The 24,576-nt window shown below is 54.5% G+C and overlaps 2 protein-coding genes across 2 annotated transcripts; both read left to right on the top strand.

Moving 5' to 3' along the window:
* The first annotated feature begins 709 nt into the window (after positions 1-709).
* On the top strand, positions 710-12,952 carry BAIAP2L2 (BAR/IMD domain containing adaptor protein 2 like 2). The gene is made up of 14 exons (XM_074168784.1): positions 710-1,253; positions 2,203-2,278; positions 2,580-2,666; positions 3,774-3,835; positions 4,429-4,500; positions 5,118-5,234; positions 5,628-5,774; positions 6,245-6,397; positions 6,633-6,762; positions 7,722-7,947; positions 8,866-8,937; positions 9,293-9,473; positions 11,311-11,351; positions 12,168-12,952. The coding sequence occupies exons 1-14, from the start codon at positions 1,215-1,217 to the stop codon at positions 12,241-12,243; spliced, it is 1,479 nt and encodes a 492-aa protein (XP_074024885.1). The 5' UTR covers positions 710-1,214; the 3' UTR covers positions 12,244-12,952.
* Positions 12,953-18,216: 5,264 nt separating this feature from the next.
* SLC16A8 (solute carrier family 16 member 8) lies at positions 18,217-23,251 on the top strand. Its single transcript, XM_074168295.1, has 4 exons — positions 18,217-18,445; positions 18,950-19,093; positions 19,636-20,499; positions 22,860-23,251. The coding sequence occupies exons 1-4, from the start codon at positions 18,217-18,219 to the stop codon at positions 23,249-23,251; spliced, it is 1,629 nt and encodes a 542-aa protein (XP_074024396.1).
* Positions 23,252-24,576: the final 1,325 nt, after the last annotated feature.

Below are 24,576 nucleotides of genomic sequence, written 5' to 3'. Positions count from 1 at the left end.
TTGTCCCTCTCTGTCTCCATCCTGCAAAGTTCCAGAAGGGTTCTGAGCTCGCAGCCTCTGAATTTCTTACAGGTAGAAAATCAGGAATAGGGCTCCTTGAGACACAGGATTATACCCTCTGTATGGGCTGAAGAGGTGAATGGCCTGTGCCCGCAGCCAGCCCTGGGAGCACGTGTGTGGTGCCCACCAATTCCTAAGGGACACCCCTGGCAGGAATGTGGGTGCTGAGTCATGAATAGGGGTAAAAACTGATTATCTGCCTTCTGATCTTCACTTTCACAAATGAGATTGTGGAATTAAGGGGCTTTTAATGTGGAGTAAAGGTTTTCTTTTTCGTACATAGCAGAGGGGCTTACCTTCCTGTGGAAAAGCATCCCCCCCACATCTCGAGATGGAGAGAACGTGACCTCCCTTCTGCTTTTTGTCCAGGGGGGTTGCATTCTCCCCTTCTCTCTATAAGCCTGCACCTTCCGCAGGGACTTCCCAGAGCACTGCTGTGTTCGGGCTCCTTGCCCACAGGCAGGGAGAGCAGGAGGGTTCAGGCACAAGCCCGTGCCTGCTGTTAGGGAGTCACATTGAGACCGGGAGCGGGAGGGTGGCTAAGAGCCGGAGGGCTAAGGCCTGGGGTGGGGGAATAGTGGGCAGGGAAGGCGTGAAACCCATTTTGAGCTTTCCTTACCTTTGCTTCCCTCCCAGTTATTTGCTGCCTGTGATCACAAGCTGATAGGGATCTCCTGACTTGCTGTGTCTGTGTGCGAGAGACCTGAAGATGCTCTGCCAGCACAGCGAGGCTGAGCGAGCCACCTCCAAGCGGTGTCCGTGACGGAGGCAGCAAGCCATAAGGCGGTCACTCTGGCAGGTGGCTGGCTCCGCAGGTGTCAGGACAGGGGGAGCTGGGTACCGAGCTGGCAATCAATAATTCAAGGAGGCGGTCACATGCCCTTGCTGGCTGTTGCAGGATTCCTCTCTTCCCAGAGTCCGGTTACTTCCAGAGATCAAGTTCCAGCCTCTTGGCTGGTGAATTATTAAACTCCAGCAGTGCTCCATTCCCTTTGTACCACGTCGGTGTCTTCCTGCTGTCCAACCTTGCCAGCGGCGGGCTCTTTCCATCCAGCCAGCTCTGCAGAAGCAGAGTCCTCCAGGCCACCTCGTATAGCACCTTGTGCTCTCCTTTGCTTCTTGGTTCTCCTTGGGAGAGGGGAAAAGCTCTGGAGATGGACCTGTCCTACAGATCCACCGTCTCCATCTATAAGGTGAGTGCTGACACCAGAGGCTGCTTCTGCCTGCCTGGGGGAGATGTGTGGGTGGGAGGAGAAGAGCTGTTTTTTGCCAAAGGCTTCCTTGGAGGGTGGAGAGCCGAGGGCTGTATCCGTCCCCAGGCTGAACTGCAGCAGCTCCTGTGGGACCTGGGCCGTGTTTGAGAGAAGATGGCTGGCAGGAAGGGAGGGTGGTGCGGGTCTTAAGGTAGATCTGGGAAGTAACTGGGCAACCAAGATGGTTTGGACGAAGCATGTTTATGAAGGCTGACAAGCCTTGGTTGCTGGTAGGAAGCTGGAGCTCAGTCAGCTGTTTAAAGCACGATCCGATCTCACGAATGCTTCCCTATGCACATCAGTGCTGCACCAAGGTGGTGAGGGCCGGGAGAAGGGGGAATTTCTGCTTTCTACCCTCTGGTCTGCTCTGCTGTAGGCAATAAACACCTTTGATACCTACAGCCGGTAAGAGCAGAGAGGCTGGTCTGAAGCAGTCCATCCCTTCTCTAAGCTGCCGAGTCTGGCAGCGCACCACAGCCTGGCCAGGAAAAAGTCATGTTCATGCCCGGATAATAAGCGGTGGCCCTCACCCCAACAGGCTCAGGGATGAGGGAAAAGGCTGCTCAGATGCCTTTGCAGTTACTCCCCTGTTTGCAGTGGGTGTGGGGCCTCGGGAGACAGCCATCTTTAGGCGACTGCTTGGCTCTCCAGCGAGCTACCTTGCCTTTTGGCATTGCTCCTCTCCCAGGCTGGCTGGAGAGGACTCAGCGCAGCTGAAGGCTGCAGTTACCTCTGATGGAGGGAGCTGACTTTGTGCATGGCGTCGTGGCTGGGAGAGCTCTCTGGGTCCCTGCTAAACCCAGCCAAACCGCAGCGGGAAGGCATTGACCTGCTGAGGTCTCTGGGGCATGGGAAGGACTGATGTTAACCTGCTTCTGCCTGGCCACAGAGTATCCTGGAGCAGTTCAACCCTGCGCTGGAGAACCTGGTGTACCTGGGAAACAACTACCTGCGTGCCTTCCACGGTGAGTGGGGTCCCAGATGGCACGGGCTCCAGACCGTGCTGCTGTCCTGGGTATCCGCTGTGCCCTCACCCAGGACAAGGCTGCTGGTCCCCTCCTCTGACATTTCCTGAGCTGCTTTTTGGCACTCTTCTCCTGCTCCAGGACCCACTGCTGTTATTTGGCACAGATGAGGAGAAAGAGGGTGCCCTTTCCTATATGTGGGCTACCAGGGGAGGCTGTCCTGTCTGCTGCTTGCTGGGGCTGGTGATGGTGGGAAGGCAGGCCTGGTCCTTATCTCCCCTTCCCTCTCCTCTCCTCACAGCATTATCCAAAGCAGCTGAAGTGTATTTTAAGGCAATCGAGAAGATTGGGGAGCGAGCACTGCAGAGCTCCACCTCACGTGTGCTGGGTAAGGCTCTCCCACTCACTATCCTCCGTCCTCTGATGAGCCACAGTTACATTTTGGCCTTCCCCCTTAGCTAGTCCCTTTCCAGGCACTGGGGGAAGGAAACAGCTTTAAATGATGTCTTACAGCACCGGGGCCTCTCCAGGCAGTAAGAGTCAAATTTATTGTGCACCCTTAAATATTCCCCAAGACCCCAGCACTCTCCCCTGCATCTCTCTGAGATCAATGACTGAGCCCAGCTCCTGGGATGGACCTCCAGCAATGGACCTCTCAGGGAAACCAGTCCTTGCTTGAAGGCATTCTGCTCTGAGAATTGAAGTTTTCATCTTTGAGGAAGCATTTTGCTCCTCCTTGCAGGTGTGAGGGAAAAGCTGGAGAGCATGGACTGACAACAGCTGATGGGGTGTTGTCCTCCTGAGCCCACAGCCAGCTGAAACGGCAGCTTGGAGCTGAGGGGCTTACACTCAGCAGCTCAAATAATTCTGCAGCCTAGTGCCGGCTGCTGAAAGTATGCTCAGGGAACTGCTCTGATACTTAGCATTTCAGTAAAAAACTTCCAGCAGGCATGTCCCTTCTGCAGAGTCCTACCATCGTCTGCACCACCCAGCTCACTCTTCTGCTCCCTGTCATCAGTCTCTTCCGTTCACGGTTTCATAGTAACAACACCAGTGAAGCGGGACCCTGCAGAGTATCGGCAGCGGGTGCTGTAGCTGCTTTCCTGTAGGACAGCCAGAACCGTGCACTGTAGCTGGGGTGACATTTAGGAGTGGAAATGGGGTTTGTAGGGGCTGTGGCAGAACAGAAACCCATCACCCAGAGCCCATGGCAGAGAGAAAGCTTCCTGCTGGCACCTGGGGCTGTAGCAGAGCGCTGGTCTGGCAGCTTCATGGGCTGGGGAAATCCTGCGTTGGCAGCGCCTGGGGAGTGATGGTGGAGCTGAGCCCTGGGGAGGAAGGCTACCAGCCTCTCTCAGGGTGCAGAGAGCATTGTGGTGTGCTATCTGGTGGACTTTCACACCCATATATCATCAGCCTGAGTCGCGTGTCTCCTTGGGGGCACAAGGAAATGGCCACGGGATTTTTCTACCCTCTCCTGTCTCTTTCCCTGAAGGTGAAATTCTGATGCAGATGTCCAACACACAGAGACTCCTGAGCTCTGATCTGGAAGTCGTGGTGAGTGGTCTTCCCGGGGGGCCGGTGCAGGTCAGGGAAAATGGGACTTCCTCAACCACAGCATGCTGGCACTTTGCCCCATTTGCCCCATCTCCCGCCCTCTGACATGCCCGCTGGCAGGTCCCTGCCCCCCTGCTGTCCCTGCTGCGTGTGACGGAGGCGTGTTACAGAGCTGGCATGCCCAGAGCCTGGCTATTGTTCAATGTTCGGTGCAGTTGGTGGACTGTCGCCACCCCTCTGCAAGGGTGGTGGCACGTGTGCAGTAGACTGTGCAATGCCTGGCTCTGAAGATGTGGCAAGGCTGTCCTCTCTTTCCCTGGGTGGCAGTGGTGGGACAGGAGTGGAGGGGATGCTAACCCTTCTGGATAGTGCTGTTTGTGCCTGTGCTGAAGCTCGGGAGTTAATGGTCGGGTGGGTGCTGAGTGCCCACCCCCAGGCTGCAGAGCTGCTCCATGGTAGTCTCATGTGCTCATTTCTGCCTTCCGTATGGGGTCCAGGTGGCAAAGGAGTCACTTGCTCTGTGGGTTTTGCGAGCTGCCCCTTCACTCCGTACGGTGAAGGGCTGAGGGTGATGGCCTCTTTGCCTCTTCCAGGCTCAAACCTTCCATGTGGACCTGCTGCAGCACATGGAGAAGAACACCAAAATGGACATGCAATTCATTAGTGTGAGTGATGAACTTCCTTCTCCTCCTCAGCCCTCCTTGTTTCCCCCTCCTTTCCACCCAAAGGCATTTTCTTGAGCACTTGAGGTGTTTCCTTGGCTTTCCTCAGCAGGAGTTAGGAGGGTATTATCTTCTTCTTCTGTCATGGACCAACCCCCCCCCTATTTTGGCTGATGGTGGAGGGCTAAAGAGGGCAGGCAACTGTTCTCCTTTGCGCAATGGGACTTGCCAAATGCTTCAACAGGGCTGAGACTTGGCATCCCAAAAGCAGAGTTCCCAGCTTCCCCTAACCACAGCCTCTGAATAGGTGTGTGCCATTGTGGTCCAGCTGGCCATGCTGGTGGCTAGTGTCATGGACGGAGACAGAGGCCTGGGGGCTTGCTGCCAGTGCAGGGGGAGCTGGGCACCAGTTCTTGCTCCTGAGATCCTGAGGCACATTAGCCCTCTGGGACCCTTCAAAATGAAGAGAAAGGTAAAAAAAGACTTTTTATAAGAGGTCCAGGTAAAGCCTGATTTCAGAGGGACTCAGATGCTCAACCACCCACCAGAGCAAGACTCTTGCTGCATCACAGTGTGGCTGGGTCTCCGGTTCCTCACCCAGCCTGGTTTGTTCCTGGCAGGAAAGCCAGAAGCAGTATGAGCTGGAGTACCAGCGCAGAGCCACCAACCTGGATAAGTGCATGGCAGACCTTTGGAGAATGGAGAGGGCCCGTGATAAAAATGTCCGAGAGATGAAGGTGAGAAGAAGGGGAGTTGGAAAAAGAACCGGATTATTTCTCTGGAGCCAGGGCTGGTTTCTGAGCAACCTTGTCCTTCCTTAAAAGCCAAGGGGTTGACCTTGATGTTCGAAAGGCAGCAGGCTTATCTGGAAAGGAGGAAACTCCTTTTCTACAGGGCACTACTGACCTGTGGTACTCACTCCTGCCAAGCCCTTTCCCCATTTAGCAAGCCTCAGTGTACAAGGACTTAATCCCTGGCACTCTGCTCTAGCTCCTCTGTGCTGCCCCAGTGCAAGTGGACTGGGAAGCTGGCAGATATGACAACCTGTTTCAACCCTTCCCTTGCCGTGTGTGAGCACACTCTGATGGATTTATGCTGATCCCTTCCTCCCTCTTTCCCCTGTGGCCCAGGAGAACGTGATGCGACTGCGCTCGGAGATGCAGGCGTTTGTCTCTGAGAGCCAGAGGGAGGCTGAGCTGGAGGAGAAACGCCGCTACCGCTTCCTGGCTGAAAAGCACCAGATGCTCTACAACACTCTCCTCCAGTTTTACAGCAGGGTACGGCCCTGGTGTGCCAGGGAGCAGAGCTGGGGCAGCCGGCAGCATGGCTTGGAGCAGGGGGCAGGAGGGAGCCAGGGCTGAGCTTCTGCTTGGGTGAAGGCAGCGTCTGTGCGTTGACTGCGCAGAAAACTATTTCCTTTCTTGCTGTGGGGTCCATGCTGACTGTACTAGGCTGGGAGAGCGTGGCTGGGGGCGAGGGTGGCGCTGACAGGGTGTTAGCTGGGTGTGTGGCCGATGAGAGACGGAAGGGTGATGTAGGTGTTTTAAGGCAGGGTCATTGGGACCATGGGGTATCTGCTGGAGGGTGCCATCCTAGAAATTCACTCCTGTGGGGCTCTGTTTAGCCATTCCCACAAACATAATTGTGGGGGGACCTGGTCTCTAACCTAATGCATGTGGCAGCCCTCGGCTCCCTCTGTAGTTTTTCTGCCCTGTCTGTCACCCCTTCTTCTCCCCTCTCTCTCCAGGCCCGGGGCATGATCCAGACCAAGGCGCCACAGTGGAAGGAGCAGCTGGAGGCCAGCCGCAACCCCTCAAACAGCCACCCACAGGGTCTTCTCGTGGCCTCCCACAGCCAGGGGTATCTGTCGGGCCGGCTCACCCCCACCCACCTCGAGATGGTGAGGAGCCCATGGACAGCTTCTGCCTTAGTGGTGGCGAGGCTGCAGCTGCCCCTTTCAAGCTGCAGTCCTTGGCTGACCATGGTATTTGGTGTGTCCTTTTCTGGCCAAGATGATGGGAAGTGTGTATGTGGGTTGCAATGGAGGAATGTGCTGGGTCTGGCTTTCTGAGAGGGACTGGGTATCTCTCAGAGCATCTCCCACCTGTGGACTTAGCCTCCTTTCCTTCCAACAGGCCCAGAGACCCCTGGGTTCTTCCATGACTGGGAGTAGATCCAGTGTCTTCTCTCCAGAGCCTCCAGAAATGAGACTGTCTCCTCAACCAGAGTCCCCCAGGCGGCCACTGCAGAGGACACCATCAGCCAGTATGACCCATGTCCAGGAGAAACACTGGGGAGAGACAGAGTGGTTGGGCCTCTCTGGGAACAGAGTTGAGTTTGGGGAGGGACCACAGCTCTATCAGACCACCGGTCCTCAGCCACATACCTGTGCACGATGAGAGGACAATGCATGTGGGAGCTGGGAAGGGCAAGGCTGAATGAAGCAGAGGGTGAGCTCAGCCTTCCAAGCAGGGTCCATCCAGGACAATGTCAGGTTTCCTGGCTGGCTGTGTGAGGAGGGGAACCCACAGGTGTGCAATTTTGAAAGGCTCCTTGAACCCTGAGGGCCGGTTCTTACTGGAGTTCCCATTTTGGTAATGCACTTTCCCTTGCTCTACCAAATTAAATATTACCCTGCCCTACAGAACCCAGCCAGTTACCTCATGCTTCACCTGTTTTTCTTTCCTGAAAAATTTCAGCTTAAAAAAAAGCTTAAAGCTTAAAAAGCTTAAAGCTTAAAAAAAAGCTTTTTAAAAAGCTTTTTTTTAAAAACTGTTAAAAAAAAGGGGGGGGCAGGGAGAGAGGAAAACGACCCAAATTTTCAAATTTGAGCAACCTGGTCTAGTGGGTGGTGTCCCTGCCCATGGCAGGGGGGTTGGAACAAGATCATCTTTAAGGTCCCTTCCAACCTAAACCATTCTATGATTCAGTTGCTCTAGCACGGTTGGGAAAAGGGACAATCAGCCAGGCATTTAGCGGGCAGTGCCTGTGCCCTAGACATCTGGCCAAAGAGGACATAGTGCAAAGCAAGTAGTTTCAGCCTGAGTTGATTTTCTCCTGCAAGATGAATGTTATGCTATGCCCTGCTCTCTGCCTGCAGAGAAAGGCCATCTACTCCTCTAGGATAATTACTTGACTGGGGAAGCAGCAGTCCTTTCGAGGCAGCACGAGCCTTGCAGGAGGATGCGGGACTCCAGCCAGACCCCTCTGATGCCTCCCTGCAGGTTTGCTCCCCACCGGCCGTACCTCCCGATCGGGTTCCTTCGGCGAGGCCAGCAGCAGCAGCGAAGGCAGGAGGAGGAGCGGCACGGCGAGAGTGCAGGCTATTGTGGCCCATGCGACGGGCAGCAACCGGACCCTGCTGCGGTTTGACCCCGGGGATGTCATCACAGTGCTGATGCCGGACGCGCAGAACGGCTGGCTGTATGGCAAGCTGGAGGGCTCATCCACGTACGTGACATCGGTGATGTAAATTGGCCTGGGGCAGGCTTGTTGGGTCTGGAGCTGGGAGGCTTAAGCCTGAAACTATCTCTTCGATCCCCTCCTGGTGTGGTCTGGGGCAACTTTGTCTCACCCACCATCTTGGGGGGACATCGCCATGTCGTGGGCTGTGCCTAGCGTGGGGGCTGTCCAAACTGAGGAGATGTGGGGCAGGGTGAGCCCGAGGAGGCTCCAGGGGCTTTGGGTGGAAGAGCCAGGGATGCAGTGACCCTCTCCCAGCTTGCACGGCTGAGTGACTCCTGTCATGGGACCCAGCTCAGGGCCATGAACTACTGGAGTTACCTGAGAGGCCTGGCATTTCTCAGCTCACGCCGCAACCGCTGCCGCACCCTCCAGCACAGACAGGGCATGGAAACTGCTGCACCCAGCGCTTACTGAATTACTCTCCGCGGCGCTGCCGGCCAACACCCATTTGGAAAGCAAACACGGCATCCCTGCACCGTGCTCTGCAGGGAAGCTCACACACTCAGGTGCCAGATGAGCAAGAGCAGTGCCTTTCTTTTGGGGGGATTTCTGGGGTGGAGCTGCTTCGCCCCGAGGAGAAAGGGATTTCCGCAGCTTCCTTGTGTGCTGGCCTTGGCGATCGTGCTCAGTCAGAGCGTCTCTTCCTGGATTGCACAAGCATTACTCCCGGGAACAGGGATTTTGCACGGGCTCTGAGATAAACGAGTCCTGCCCCAAGCTCAAGGACTGTCTCGCAATAACCCCGTGCCCCACCTGGGGATGAAAGATGTACAGAAACCCTGTTGCACGGCGGCTTGGTTGATGTGTGGGATGGGTGTAGATCAGGAGTGCTGGGCAGCTGGATCTGAAGAGCCATAAACCATGGTTGCCTGGAGCTCATTCGTCTCTGCTTCTGTGCCCTAGGTGCGGCTGGTTCCCTGAAGCTTATGTCAAGTCTCTGGAGGATGCGAGGGACATGGAAGAGCCAGTCACCAGGTAACAGGAGAGCAATTGGCCAGGCAGCAGGTGGGGTGGCTCCTTGCAGGTCACTAACACCAGTGGGGTGCCTGTTTGGGGTGTGCCCCATGGAAAGCTGCAGTGCTCCCATGCTGGAGTGTCTGCTGAGAGCCTTGCCATGCCCTGAGATCTCACAGGCTTACCCTAGATGGCTCCTGTAACACATGCAATATCTTCTCAAAGGTGCTTGTGACTGGGCCAGTCCAAGCCATGTGCATTTTCTCTGGAGACATGTTGTGGATACATGTCTCCATACATGTTGTGGATAGCACCTGTGCTGCCCCCTGTTCTTTGCTCTTTGACTCTCACTCCACTGTCTTCTCCTCTTGCTCAGGTCCTTCCCACTGCGGAGCAGTCACAGTATGGATGACATCTTGGACCGTCCCAGCGCTCCTTCCTCTAGCAATTACTGGCCTGCTGCTTCCCAGCCCAGTGTGCCGAACCCACCTCCCCTCTTGGTGGGTGCCAGCAGTCACCAGAGTGGGGTGGCCACCTCAGTCAGTTCTGGCTCCAAGGTGAGTGCAGGAGGAGTGTGTCTGTGCATGGAGTGGGCTACGTCTGTCTTTCATCCTTCAAGGCACACCTTTTCTGCATTGGCCTGCTGAGAAAGAAAAACAGCTTCCAGATGTTGGTGTGTGACCTCCTCCTTTCCTGACCTAAGGGGTCTTGTTAGCACTCACCCAGTCTGTTCCCAATTCACCATGTCCTGGTGGACCCTGCCAGTCAGCCTTGTGTGTGCAGATCCACAGTCCCTGGCTTTCCTCCCTCAAGGGACTGCTTTTCTGCCACTGCCCTTGTCATTTCTCTCTCTTTTTGCTCACCAGGGACCCTTCAGTTCAGTTCTTTTCTCCATGACCTCCCAGCCTGATTTCTGGTGGCTCAAGGGCAGCACCTCTTTCTGCTAATAGTAGGACCATGGAGTGATCAGGCTGGGCTGGGAGTGGGTGACCAGCTAACAGAGATGCCCTCCTTCTCCCTTCAGAGAATAGAGAGGAGTTTTATAGGGCTCCTCTTCTAAATTCAAGCAAGGGTTGGGTTAAAGTCACAGCTGAAGTAGGGGAAAAGCTAGGGGCAAAGGCTGAGGGCACAACCATTTCGGAAAGCCTTACAACAAATCATGTCCAACCCGTGGCTTATGGATGGTGTACTGAGGAGGAAACTCTCCACTTATCACTGCATCCAGCTGTGAAGAATTGACTGGTGAGGACAAAACTAAAGCTGAGGACAGTTGAAGGTGAGGAGCTGGGAGAGGGAAAAATGGTGCTGCCCTTGGGTTGTTACTTGCTCAGTCTCATAGAGCCTGGGAAACCTCATCTTCCATCACTGGTTCCAGGCCAGTGTGAGGTTGCATGCGACTGGATGGCTCAAAGGACTGAAAAATGCCCATTTAATTACTCTTTTTTTTTCTCTTCATGTCCTGCTCTGTGGTTTCAGGCAGCCTCAGGCTCCATAATACAGAGGGGAAGAGGCTCTGCAGCCTGTCCCCCCTTCTGGGTCACTGGTTTCCATCCAGCCCCAGGGCTAGGGTGTAGGGATAGACCTGGGATTGAGCAATGAAGTGTGTGGAGCATTTGGAGTACCATGGCAGAGCAATTGAGCCTCATTAGAAGTTTGGAAAGACTCAGCCTTGCTCTGAATTTCTGCCCAAGACATCCTTTAGTTGAGTCAGGAGCAAATGGGTGTCTGTTTGACTTCCTAACTGAACACAGATAGCCACATGTGGCTTTCTTGTCTGCCAGCTACAGAAGAAACTGGCATACTTTAGCAGGCCAGTTATCACTGATCCTTCACTATCTACTGGCCAAGAATAAGGGCCACAGGGCCTAGGTCCATCTCTTTCCATCAGGCTGGTCCACATTTAAGCAGTACGTGGTGTAAGGTAGGCAGATACAGCTCAGATACAGGAAGCATGTGAGGGCACTGACAATGAACTCTTTGCCGGGATGTGTGGGCAATACGAGGGGGGCATCTCTGGCTGTGCTGGTAGGGTGAAATGTAGCTCAGACTGTCACTGTTTGCTGTGCTCTTCACACGTGACACTTTGGGGATCTGAGGCCTCTCCTTTCTTCCCCAAGACAAACGGAGGTGTCCCAGGGGAACAGGCAACCTGTGGTGTAGGGACAATCCCCACCACAGGAATCAGGGTGTTATCTGGAGTGGTGAATTTGTGGGATTATGCAAACTTTGAATGCACGAGGAGTCAGAGCCTCATTAATAGGACTTGGGCTCCTAACTCACTTAAGTGTTTTGTGAAATCTTCCTCTCTGTGTGTGGTGTTTCCTGCCCCACTTTTGTCTCATCATTCCCCGCCCCACCCCAGATCACTCACTGCTGCCTTTATTTTCACTGCAGAAACCAGGAGTATTTGATCAGCCTCCTGAACTCTTCCCGCGGTGAGTGAGGCTTGGAATCATCGGGGGGAGGGTGGCATTATTACAATACTATTATTATCTAATCTTTTGGATTATCAAATGTGGGAGGAACAGTGGGAGGGAAGTGTCTGGAGGAAATCGATGCACAACCCACCTTCCAGGAAAGGAGGTGGGTCCACAGAAGTGGGCCATGCTGGCTGACTGGGAAGGCTCTCTCCTACCTCTGGTAATAGAAGGTAGGGCCTGAGCACCCTGAGCAGATGGCCAGACCTGCATGCTCCTTCTAATCCATCTTGGAAGAGCCACAATAGCAGCTTGCAGCCTGAGCGTGGAGCTACATGATTTGTGCAGCTCTGCCTGCCTGGAAAGCGCTGAGGTGTAAAGGATGTGGCTTTTAGCTTTGATGAGTCAGGTCTGTGGAGATGAGACTTGCCATAAATCCCTTCCCCAGGCATCTGGGCTGGTGTATCCATGTTTCTGGCATGGTGCTGTGGCCTCCTTCTGCTCCCTGACTCCTTGCTTGGAAGGTCAGGGGCCACAAGTGTAGAGCGCTACCGTAAAGGACAGCATTATGCTAGTGGCCCTTCTTCATCCAATGGAAGAGGGAGGGTGGCAAGCCCTGGGGAGAGGCCAAGCGGGGAACCACATGGCAACTTGCAGCAGGGTGTGTTAAGGAGGGAGAAAACATACATACTCAACAGCCGGCTTTACCACGCTCTCCTCCTTGGCATGGTGGTGGCTGTTTGGCAGGACTAAATAGCCTTTGCTAGGTCCGTGGGACACCTGCATGGTCTTTGCAGATCTCCTGATGGTTGCCTGTTTCCTTTCCCCTTCCAGAGGTACCAACCCCTTTGCCACAGTCAAGCTGCGTCCTACAGTCACCAACGACCGCTCGGCACCCATCATCCGATGAAGTGGGGCTGCAGATGACGGAGAATTTCAGCAGGGAAGGGGGAGGCATACAAGTGACGGGCTGCGACCCCCAGCCGGGCAGCGACATTGTGCGACCACTCACGGAGTGACCTCTCTCTTCCCCTCTTTTCCCTCTGGGACACGGGGACCCATCTCGCCTGGCTGTCTGGCGTGCTTTAGCCAGTGGCTAGACCCCCGATGCTCTTTTAGGATATCCCCCGGTTCCCCTCACCCCGTGTGATGTTACTGTACCTGAGTGGGAGAAGTCTGCTGTTATTGGTGATGGTGGCCTGGGAGAGGGGATGCTGTGGGTCTGGGAGGTGCAGAGGATGGGTAAGATCATCTGTGGCATGGGGCAGCGCTAGCAGGACAAGGAAGGCCAAGCTTTGCTAGCCCTGCTGTGGCCGGAGAAGGACACTCACTGAACACTCCCGTCAGTACCGAAATTTGAACCCCAAAGGGAGGAGGCCACAAGAAGGCTTCCAGCGACGTGGTCCGGCTGCCTGGGTCTGCAGTGTGCGGCTCTTGCCCCCTTTGGCAACTGTGTCTGTTTGTAGCCGCATCTGCCCCTTCTTGCCCCCACCATGGCTCCTTCCCTTGTTTGGCAGCCCTGGGGCAGGTGACAGTGCCCAGCGTCACTGCTGTACTCCCTTCGCCTATTGTCCTGTGGAAAAGATTTGGGGGTTTTTTAAATAAAATGGAGAATGTCGCTTCCGTAGCTGTCCCAGCGGCCGGGACGTCACCTCAGTCAGAGGAGACAGAGACGTAGGGTCCCTGCCAGCACTGGGGCCATGATGGCTGCCTGTGTTGAATCCTGCAGTGCCATGGCTCCAGCTGGGGCAATCTCCAACCCGGGGGGCCAGGGCAGACATGGAGGACACTGGGAGGCCTGCACAACGCACTGCTACCCACCCTTGGCTCCCGCCAGCTGTCCTGCCACTGGAGGGCAGCAAGCCCTCACTTCTTGGCCACCATGCGTGGGCAGGCCTGGCCCTGGAGGACAAGACCTGGTGGCCATCTTCTCCTCGCCCAGGGTGTGAGCACCAGGGCTGTTTAACGCTCCCCCGAGGGGGTGCCTGTGGGTGCCCCACCAGCCTGGCCCCACCGCCAGGGGCCAGAGGGAGAGATGGCGAGGGAGGGAGTGTGAGCAACAGCCAGGGCTTTAGCCGATTAGCCTTATTAATAGAAATTAAACCCCGGCTGCAAGTGCTGCAAAGCCCCCGCAGGGCTCCCCCCGCCCCGTGCCCTGCTGCCATGGAAGGCACAGCAATGGGGCCTGAGGGGCTTTGGGTGTTTACGGCCTGGGCCTTTCCTTCCCGAAATCCCACCTGGGGTGACCTGATAGTAAAACGGGTTCCCCTATGTGTGGCCATAGACTGGCTTGTCCCTGGCGCCCACCATTCACCCTCCTGGGTGGCAGCTGCTGAGGGGGTTCAGTTTGGTGGGGGATTAGGGGTTAGTGAGCTGCTGGGGGTGGGCTGGATCTTGCCCTTTGAGCCACAGATGGCAGCGGTTCCTCAGAAGATCCACCTTGTCTTTGCTGCCTGCTCGGCAAATTCCCTGCAGGACCACGCCAGGGCTTCTCCATCCTTCTGCCTGACTATGAGGAAGTGGGGCAGGGGCTTTGAAAGCAACGCCCTTTCCCCATTTTACCCTTTACTGAAGAATGGGACGGTGCCCTCATCCTTCACTGACCTCCCCCTCCCTTGCACCCCCCCCTTCCATTACTGGCACTCACCCTCCATCACCAGCACCTCACCCCTCACCCCTGCCTTACCCCCTCCCAATCTGCCCCTGCCCCTCTCTGCTGGGGGAAAGGCAAGGAGCCCCATGGCAGCGGGATTACCGGGGGATTCGGGCCGCAGCAGGCAGCCACCTCCTCCCCATTGGCTGGAAAAGCCTCTTAAAAGTGGAGAAGTGCTTTCTGCCCGCTCAGCACCTGCCGGTCTCCACCGACCTGAAACCATAAGCGGCTGCTGACCCACATCCACGCTGGGAGCGCCGTGGGGCACTACCTGCACCCGCAGGAGGTAAGGGGGACCCCCACGCGGGGCATCCCCCTGGGTCGGCCACGGGCGGCTTTGCTGGGCAGCATTGGAGCTGGAGGAAAGCAGGCTGAGAGAGGGATTAGCTCTCTAGAGAGGACATAGTTGCCTTGAAGGAAGGAGCAGGGCACAAGAGACTGCTCGACAGGCGCTGGATTCCTGCAGGCATCTCCCCGTGCCTGGCTGACGGCATGCCCACCATGGAGCAAAGAGCCAGTGGAACCATCTAACTGGGCGCCCTCAACCAGAGCCAGGAAGCACTAGCCGGAGGGAGAAAGGAGCACTGAGGACAGGTCTGCTCGGCCCTCAGAGGCTCAGCCCGTGCTCGGGAGGTCGTCGCTTCGTTGCGCAGGTCAGTGGCATGGAGGGATGCTTGCATCCTGGCACCAGCTGCCAACAGGATAGCTCATCCCAGGCCTGCACTCATTTAATTCTCTATCAAAATGCTTTCCCATGGTGTTGCCTGTGAGCTGGGGAGGCTGGTGGCATGAATTGTGGCCCTTGCATTTAATAAACAGACCCCCCACCCCATACTGTGTGGAGGCGCGAGGAGCCATCCTAGCATTTGTGTGAACCTTCCTGGACGCAGCTTGCCTGGCACAGCAGGGCTTTGCTGGGCATTCTCCAGCACTGACTGCCCTGTGTGCATCCGGGGACTGGCAGCCACGGCTGAACCTGTTGACCTGTTGTGTCCTTCTCCCTCCCAGCCAGGGCTTGTGACTTCTGGTGTCAGCACAAGTCTTCTCCGGGCACCCACCTACAGCTAACTCTGCGGCAGTGCCTGCTCTGGCCCACCTGAATGTGATGCCCGAGGAAGGGCATGTGCCCATGCTGATGAGCTTTTAGGCACATGTAAACTTACCCATGGTATTTTTACCTGGGAATAAGGCTCCTTAACTGAGGATAAAATAATAGCAAGCTGTAGAGTGTGCAAAGGCAGGTGCAGGGTACACAGTGTGACCACCATGTACAGCCATGAGCAGAAGAGCCAGCGTATGCGCCGTGGTGTTAGGAACAAGGCAGCTCTGAACTGCCTGGCTCAGAGCTGGGATAAATCTCCAGCAGAGCTATGCTATATAGCATACTGGCTTTGGAGGCATCTCCGCAGGTGAGCTCCCTTGGCGTACCTCATCTTTTTCAGCCAGCATCTAGCTGCAGGCAGGTAAAAGCCCCTTCGTGCCTTGCTGTACAAGTTGTTTAGCACTGAACAAGTGGCTCCTGCAGAGGTACCCATCCAGCTCCAAACTCAAACAGGGCTGATGGATATTTGTCTAACGTGCTCTTCAAAATCAGATGCTTTTGACTCATCATTGGCAGGAGATGGTAGAGAAATCTCTGAAGGGCATGCCACAGAGGGACAAATATTTTCTTGCTAGGAAGCTGGGGGGAAAAAAATGAATTGCAAGGATCCAATTGATTAATTTGATTTGTGGTGCAGGACAAGATCAAGAAGGGCGAGGCTGGGAGAGGGGCTTGGATAAAAAAACTTAGGGTGTGTTTAGTGTCAGTCACTTTTATTTGGGGTAGCTATGTGCAGCAGATGATGCAGTGGCGGAGCACCAGCACAGATTGAGAAATCATGGTGCTTTTGCAGCAGGTCACCTTTTGTCCAGCTGTACCTAGCTTGTCAGTCAGGTGGAGCTGGGAGATGAGCAGCAGGCGGGTAATGGCAGAAACAGAGCAAGACTGTTCAGTCTGTCTGTCTGTCCTAATGCTAGTGATCCAGATAACACCAGAAAGGGTGTGAGGGGGAATATGTGAGTATCTGGAGTGTGTATAATTAATCTTTTCTTCCTTGCAATGATTCTTTGCCTTGAAAATGTCTTTATAGCACCCTGTTCTCAATTAATGCCTCTGCCCCTTGGCACAATCCCTGAGGGGGAGAGACGGGAGTAGCCTGCGCCATCCCCTGTAGTTCAGCCCGAGAGTTGTTAGGATATGGCCATCCAGAAGAAGAGCTGCCTTAATCTACACTCAGAGCCAGATCTTTCTTCCTTTTTTCATGGCTGATGGAGTCCTGAAAGTTTGTGGATCTCTGCAGCAGGGACCCGTGGTGGTGGCAGATGGCCGGGTACTGTCACGAACAAACCCTCAAGTGTTTTCAGGAGCAACGGTCCCCTGGGGAGGGGAAGGAGGGAGACCGCTGTGGGTGGCTGGTGACTCCAATTCCACCCTTCCCTCCACAGGTAAACCTTGGCTTGGGCACCTGTCTAAAACCAACCAGCCAAGACTGTTTTGTGCCTCCTCACATCGACGCACTGTGGGTGCAGGTGCCTTGTGGAGGGGTCCAAAACTGGCCTAGTTGTCTTGTCTTGCAAGTCCCTCCCCCAGAATCCCCTAAACTATCGTTTCAGACCCCTCCCAGACCACTTCCCAGCCCTGTTTCCAGCCTTGGCTCTGCAGCCTGAGAAAGACCAGTCACTCTCCTTTTCTGCAAGATTCAGGTGTGTCACAGGGTAGGACCACCTCTTGCCAAGTAAGGGCTCTTTGCCTAGACTCTGCCCCAGCCTGTGACATCCATGCTTTTGCCTGTAGGATTTGCACTTGTTTAACCTGCAGAGCAACTGCAGTGCTATGGGAATTGGGGCAAGTCATCTCCGTCACTTGGAGGACATGAAGAAGAGGGACTGCCTTGAGAAATGCATCCAGAACCAAAGCTCCCAGGTGCCAGCCCTGTGTGTACTGTCCATAGGAGTGTCCTTGTCCCCTTGGCAGTCTCCAGTCAGCATGTGACTGCTGGTATTTCCCACAACTGCTAGTGCCAAGGGATGAGGACATTGCCGCCATCTCGTAGTCCTTCAGCCAAGGGAGCTGGGAGGAGAGAGGACCCATGTTGGGGGTATACTGCCAGAAGGATGGAGATACGGCAAACTGAACCTGGCAAAACTCATCTCAGGCATGGAGAAAGTCCACCTGCTTTCTAACACCTGTCTGATGCTACTTAGGAGCATCTATAATCAAAGGCCAATGACGTTTTTGCATGCAGGTGTGAAAATAAGCCTGGCTGACCAAGAAGCTGAGGCCAATGGGGCTGGAAGGGGCATAGCAGAGATATGATGCCTGCAGAAGAAATGAGAAAAACATAACCACAGCAGCCAACTGGAGCAAAATTCCTGGGCAGCTTAAGAGCCCAGAGAGCAACTCACAAGACATCCTCTCTAATTCCCTCCTTCTCCCCCCTTAGGCTTTGTTCCGGTCCCTCCATGTAGGCCCTAATCTCTCTGGCATGCAAATAACCACTGCCGCCAGTTTGCCCATGCTCTCCCCCTTCACCCATTTCCCAAATCTGGCCCCTTGCGGCAGGGAAGGGAGGGTGATGGAGAAGGCTGTGCACAGAGGCCTCCCAGAGGAAAGCACAGCAGGGTTAATGGACCTCCTGTGCCTCACTGCTGGAGGCATCTGTGGCAAGGCAGGCCCTGGAAAGCTCCCAGCTGGAGCAGACCAGGAGGGGAGAAGCTCAGAGAAAGATCTTGGGAATCAAGCAGGGTTCACATTGCTGGCTCTCACCTCTCAGCTGCCTGCAGGCAAGGCTGGATATGGAGCAAGTGGTGTGCTACAAATCCTGACACCACCCAACATCAGATGCAGCTCTTCAGTCTCAGCTGGGAGCTGTGACCCTGCTTGGATGTGCCTGATCAGGGTTTATGGAGCTGTGGGCTGCCCTGAGCTCAGGGGGACTTTCCCACCTCTGCCCAGCTCTCGCTTGACCTCGCACCCTGAAGCAATCCTGCCTTGCCTGGCAGGATGATGGTGCTGAGAGATGATGTGGTCCCTCAGTGGGGCTTGTATATAGTGGGCGTGGAGAGAAACCTTTTAGTAAATGTTTGTCTGCTGTGCTTTTCTCGTCTTGGAGAACCTAGAGATTTCTCTCTCTCTCTCTCTGTTGCTCTACTTTCTCCTGGTCTGCCTTTTCTCTCCCAGGCTAGACGATGGGGAGAGCTGACCCAGAGGAAGGGCATCTCCCAGCTCCTGTGAAGCCCCCAGATGGTGGCTGGGGCTGGATTGTGCTCTTTGGCTGCTTTGTGATCACCGGCTTCTCATATGCCTTCCCGAAAGCCGTCAGTGTCTACTTCAAGGAGCTAATGAAAGATTTCCACGTGGGCTACAGTGACACAGCCTGGATCTCCTCCATCATGCTGGCCATGCTCTATGGGACAGGTGATGCTTGGATACGCTTCCCCCTCTCTAACTTGTCCCTTCCCTGCCCTGCTACGGGCCCAGACCTTGTCCCCACAGGCTCTCCTCACACACACTGGCCTGGTCATGAACCAACATGCAGAATACAATTGTTCCACCACTTCTCTTCTAGAAGTGTGCTGCATTTCATGTTCCTGTTTCCTCTGCCCCAGAAGACCTTGGGGATCACCCCACCTGGCTCTCAGTTAACATGGGGTTTACTCCCACTGCTGAAGTTCCCCTACCACACCAAGCCCCTTCTTGTTCCCAGGTAACAAGGGGCTGAAGGCAGGGGAAAACAGAGCTCTCCACACTGTAGCCTCTCTTCCTTGGCCAGGCCCAAGGGCTGTGTATCTGAGCAGCCAAGCATTGATCCCTGTCATTAGTGTTTCGTCTTCCCCAGGTGCCCTGTTTGTGCAGGCTGCTCTTTCCCAGTTGTCCTATCTCCTTCTAGTCTCCTACTGTGTCTCCTCTGCTTCCTCCCAGGACCAGTATGCAGCATCATGGTGAACCAGTTTGGCTGCCGGCCCGTGATGCTCATCGGCGGGCTGCTAGCTTCCTCTGGGATGATCCTGGCATCTTTTACCACCAATATAATTGAGCTATATCTGACAGCTGGCGTGCTGACGGGTGAGAGCCCCAGGAGTTGGGAGGGATAGACTCATCTGGGGAAGAGCCAAGACCATGTTGTATCTCTCCTTAGCATTGCCATAGCTCACATCAGGTCTCCCCTTACCTATTTGCACCTGCTCACAGGAGGCATCTAGTCCTGAATGTTGCACCGGTGGGAGATGCATCTACTGCATCTAAACAGACAGGGTCTGTGGTTGAGGGGAGAGGGAGAGAAGAAATGGAAGTGATGCCCAATGATCATGGCAACTGGGATGGCATCCATATATTGGGGTAGGGGAGGGAGGCAAATTTCCTCTTTAAGCTACAGGTCCTGTCTAAATGTGGCCACAGCTACCAAATTCAAATACAGTTCAGGTAAACAGGCTGGTTTAGCCCATCTTCTCCGGGGGTAACCCACCAACGTGAAGGAGCAGACACTTGTGAGGAACACATGAATCCCACCATGGGACTTCAGGACTAGCATAGTCTGAGGGGAGTTTTCAGCTTGTTGCAAACTGCATCTCATGTTCTTGCATTCCCTGTCTCCCACCCTCATGTAGGTCTGGGTATGGCGTTGAACTTCCAGCCCTCCCTGATTATGCTGGGCACCTACTTTGACAAGCGTCGGCCTCTTGCCAATGGACTGGCTGCTGCTGGAAGTCCTGTCTTCCTTTCCTCTCTCTCTCCACTGGGGCAAGTGCTGCTGGAGAAGTTTGGTTGGCGAGGAGGGTTCCTTATCATGGGGGGCCTTCTGCTTAACTGCTGCACTTGTGGGGCAGTCATGAGACCCCTGGATATGGGCATGAAGCGGAAGATGGAGAAGGCTCAGGACAAATATGAAGCCAAGGAGATGCTGCCCATAGGAGGGAAATCAGAGGAGGGAATCAGCACCACTGATGGAACAAAGAAAGCCAAGAAAGCCAAGAAGAAGCCCAGGAAAGGAAAGAAGCTTTTGGATTTTAGTATCTTTTCCAACCGAGGGTTTATCATTTACACTATTTCAAAGTTCATCCTGGTCTTGGGTCTCTTTGTGCCCCCCATATTGCTGGTCAACTACGCCAAGGACACAGGTGTACCAGACACAGAGGCTGCATTCCTGCTCTCCATCATTGGTTTCATAGACATCTTTGCCCGCCCGGCCTGTGGCATGGTGGCAGGGTTGAAGTGGGTCCGCCCTCACGTGTCATACCTCTTCAGCTTCGCTATGCTTTTCAACGGCTTGACAGATATCTGCAGCGCCAGGGCTAGCAATTATACGGGGCTGGTCATCTTCTGCGTCTTTTTTGGCATCTCTTACGGCATGGTGGGGGCACTGCAGTTTGAGGTGCTGATGGCCATCGTTGGCTCCCAGAAGTTCTCCAGCGCCATTGGGCTGGTCCTACTTATCGAGGCTTTCGCTGTGCTCATTGGTCCACCCTCTGCAGGTAGGTTCTCTTGCTGCAAAACACAGGCGATTCATTTGGCTGCCATTCCACTGGTATTGCAGGTGTTGTGCATGGGCATAGAAAGACCCTATTTCTCAACTTCAAATTTCCCCTGGAAGCTGAGATCTGAAGTGAGAGCTCCCAGTCTCATTCCAGGCGCCACAATGCTAAATCTGAGCTGGGGCAGAAAATGGCAAGTGATACTTCCCTCTCTGCTTTGCTCAGAGACCTGAGCAATGGCAGGCGTACAGAGCTACCCAGTGACATGACTTCCCCTGTCACTCAATCCTGATCAGGGGCACTTCCCTCTCTTTCATGCTGGGATCCAGGTCTCTGCCTTCACTGCAAATGCTGCATAAAATCATGTTATGGATAGGGTCAGGCATGTGCTGCGGGCAAACCTTTTGAGAGTCTTCAGTAGGAAAAGACAAGGATCTTTCAAGTTCTCCAGGGCCTTTTGATTGCTGCTTTGAATAAGGATCTCAGTTTGTGTTGATCCCAACCCCAAGGCACAGGCATTTTGGTGTCAGTCAATTCAAAGCAGTTTGTGGAGCCACCTGAGGCATTTGCCATTACTTTTTTTAAAGAGGATGAAGCCACTCACAGCTTCTCAACCAATCTAGTCTAGGACGCAGTCTATGTTAAGGTCCATGCCCCACAAACAGCCCATAAATAGGCTGTTGAATGGGGAGAGACCCTTCACCCAAGAGGTGGCGTATGGTCCTGTGAAGTGTCTGATCAGGTCTGAGAAAGCTAAGTCATGCCAAAGGATCATTTCCAAATGAAGTGCAGTTTCCTGCATGTGTGATTTGTGAGGAAGGGTCAGGGATGGACCATGGGCAAATCCCCAGGCAGGAACCACTCCATTGTTTCCTTCACTCCCTTTCTTCGGCTGCAACACATGGGCTAAAGCCCATCAGTGAAGATTCCTGTGTGAATGAGCCTTTTCCCAACATGTTCCCCCAGCTCTGAGTGAAACCCACTCTCAGCAACTCTACCCAGCTCTCGGGTGAAAATTGGTGGTCAAGAGAAGACCCCTTTGATGCTAACAATAATTCATGTCCCATCTTACAACCTGTGGGGCAGTCGGCAGTCCCAGACCAGGGAGAGTCAAGAAATATGTGTCTGGGAGGCAGCTGCAGAGAGATCATGAGAAGATAGGGGGATTTAACAGCACCTTGCTCCAAGGATGGTGATGGGGGACACCCCTTACCCCTCCTGCCTCGGTTCAGCCGTGCCTTGGTACCATGCACATGCACAATGGGACACAGATGGTGCAGGGACACTGAAGAATGGTGTTGGAACCAAGTTGTGGTTCCCACCTTCTCCCCGTGGGGACTCACTGCTGCAGGGACCCTGCAGGGAAGCTTGAGTGTGCTAGCAAATCCCAGAGCTCGGAGTCGGTGGAGCAGCGCTTGGCTGGAAGAAGGGGGAGGGTTTGAACAAAGTGGCTTTGTTTGGTGTAATCCTTCTGAGCTGCTTCCCGCTCCGTGGGGCTGAGGGGGTTTGGCACAGGATAAGCTGCACACACACACACGCGCGCGCGTGCATGCACGCACACAGGCCCCTTGCTCGCTGCCCAGCTTGAGTGAACAGGGGCACATTCAACCGGGGAGGAATTCGCCACGTGCCTCCCATGACTGCTCCAGGAGGCACCTCAGTGTGCCCTGGGGCTGGTTTCAGGCCACGCACTGTAGTGCAGCAGGGACTGGTGGGTCACATGTGCTGTCAGGAGCATGCAGGACTGGGATGAAGCCTCCGGCCACCACAACCCCATCCTATAATCAGTGGGTGCCATCCTGACCATAATGGGGTGGCTGCTCAGGCTCCCCAGCACTGAGGACTGGGAACCTTCCCTCATTACCAGCTCTGGTGCATTCAGAAAGTGCACCAAGAACAACTCTTTGGCAGAGAAATCACCAGGTGTAGGCCAGCCAAAGGGATTTCTCTGCCAAAGAGACGTTTCTTCTCTCCCTCTTAATGTCTTCCTGACATGGTAGCTTAAGAAATAGCAATGCCTTCTCAAATTTTGTTCCTTTCCTGAGATCGGACAAGCCAAATCCTCAGAGGCTCATCTCACCTTGGCAAGAAGAAAATGGCCCACCACGACGCGAAACAATAACATCAGTGTGTCACAATTATTTATCCTTGTCCAAACAAGGGAAAACACCAAACCCACACTCCTGCAGTACTTTCCCTTGTGGTACAGTGTGACTCTTGCCCAGAGTGATTTTTATATATTCGGGACCCTTGAGAAATGGGTCCTCAGCCAAATGCAGGTGCTGCCCACCTATGCTGGGCTGTCCCTGCAGGAGTGCATAGCCTGAAGCTAACTGTCTCATTTCTTCTCCGACCATCAGGCCGCTTGGTCGATGCTCTCAAGAACTACGAGGTGATCTTCTACCTGGCGGGCTCAGAGGTGGTGCTCTCTGCTGTCTTCCTGGCCATGGCCACCTACTGTTGCCTGAACAGAGGGAAGAAGAAGGAGCCTCCCCTGGAAAAGAACCCCCCAGGTGGTGGGAGTGACACTGAGGAAGCAGAGTCCGACGTGCAGGAAGCCGAGGAGCACAGTAGCGACAACCACCAGCCAACCCACAACACCGACAATGCCGTGGTGGCGGCCAGCGAGGAGGCCAACCATGTGGCAGAGGAGCAGAGTGGGGAGGGAGGCGGGTGTCCCGAGGGGGACGGGGAGGTCTTGGCACGAGACAGCTGCAATGCTGACCAGACGGTGGAGAGGGACAGTTTTTAGCCAGGACAGAGGAAGGGGGAATGTATAAAACTGGCCATGTTTGCATGCACCTCAGCGTGGGAAGGTAGGTGGGATATGGGGGTGGAGAAAGGTGAGACAAAAGCAGATGGAAGACGTAAGAGGGAGAGGTATAAGAATAGCTGGTCCTTATGTATATACATCCACATACCTACCCAGTGATACGTCTGCTTGCATCCTGCACCCATGCTGGTACAATGCAGGCTCAGAGCAGCCCAAACACCAAAAAAGAAAAAAAAAATAACGATAATCTTCTTTCCTCGCTTCCAAACCAGCCCTGGAAAAAGTCTTCTGAAGAGGCTGCCAAGGACTCTCCTTTTCCTTCTGCATTGTCACCATACAGAACACAAACAATTAGAGACTCTTTGTAATCAGATCTGGTACGCTTTGGTCTGGTGTCAGTGTTTCCTCCGTCCCACTTCCTCGGTCCGCTTGGGATAGGGCCAGGCTAGCTGGCTGTAGGCTTAGGAGGTGGTGTAATTCATGGCCGTCACCTGGGCCACCTCCAGGAGGGGTAAGACACTGCCTTCCCTGCAATACCTCCCTGGGGCACTGACCAAACTGGTGGGACACCAGCTCCAACCACCCGGAGCATCTTTTGTGGGTGGTACACATGGTGCTGCTTTTCCCAGTAGGGAAGCGCTGGGTTAGAGGCTGCTGCTAAGGGGCCAGAAGAAGCCATCTAAGAAAGGCTAATGCCATTAGATGAGCAGCCATGGGTCGGAGCCTCGCCGACAGGAATAGCCAGCTTTATCTAGGCTGAAGTGAGTCCTGTTGACGTGTGAAGGAAACAACTTGGCCCCTACGGGGGTGGGGGTTTCAGGGCAGGTAAATAACCGTGTCCCCAGCAATTATCCACTCAGCAGGAACGGCACCAGATGCCTGTGTGTTTTCCTTTTTAAATAGAGAAAACCCCCTTACGTAAAGGAATCAAAGGTGAGGCAGAAGGACAAGCCGCAGCCCCTGGGTGCCACTGACGAGGGTGTTGGAGCACGTGGTAAGGCAGGCATGACCCCCTCGCCCCCATGGCAGTGGTGGATTTCTAGATTCAGAGAGGACAACCTTCCCTGGCATGCTTAAACCACTCCTAATCTGCTTTAGGACTGGATCTTTTATAAACACCCCCGGCCAAAGCCCTTTCTTCCGGTTTCCTGAACTGCTTCACCTCAGAGGCCCTGGGGGAACCTGTGACTACAGCGAGGGATCAAAAACTAAACAGAGGGCTACAGGGAAGGCAGTTCATGGGACCACCAAAACGAGGGTTTCGTCCCAGACCAGACTGAGCACAAATTAAGGGGCAATAGGTA

Source organism: Numenius arquata, chromosome 2 (genome assembly GCF_964106895.1).
Source record: "Numenius arquata chromosome 2, bNumArq3.hap1.1, whole genome shotgun sequence".
NCBI lineage: Eukaryota > Metazoa > Chordata > Aves > Charadriiformes > Scolopacidae > Numenius > Numenius arquata.
This window is presented reverse-complemented; position numbering and strand designations above follow the sequence as displayed.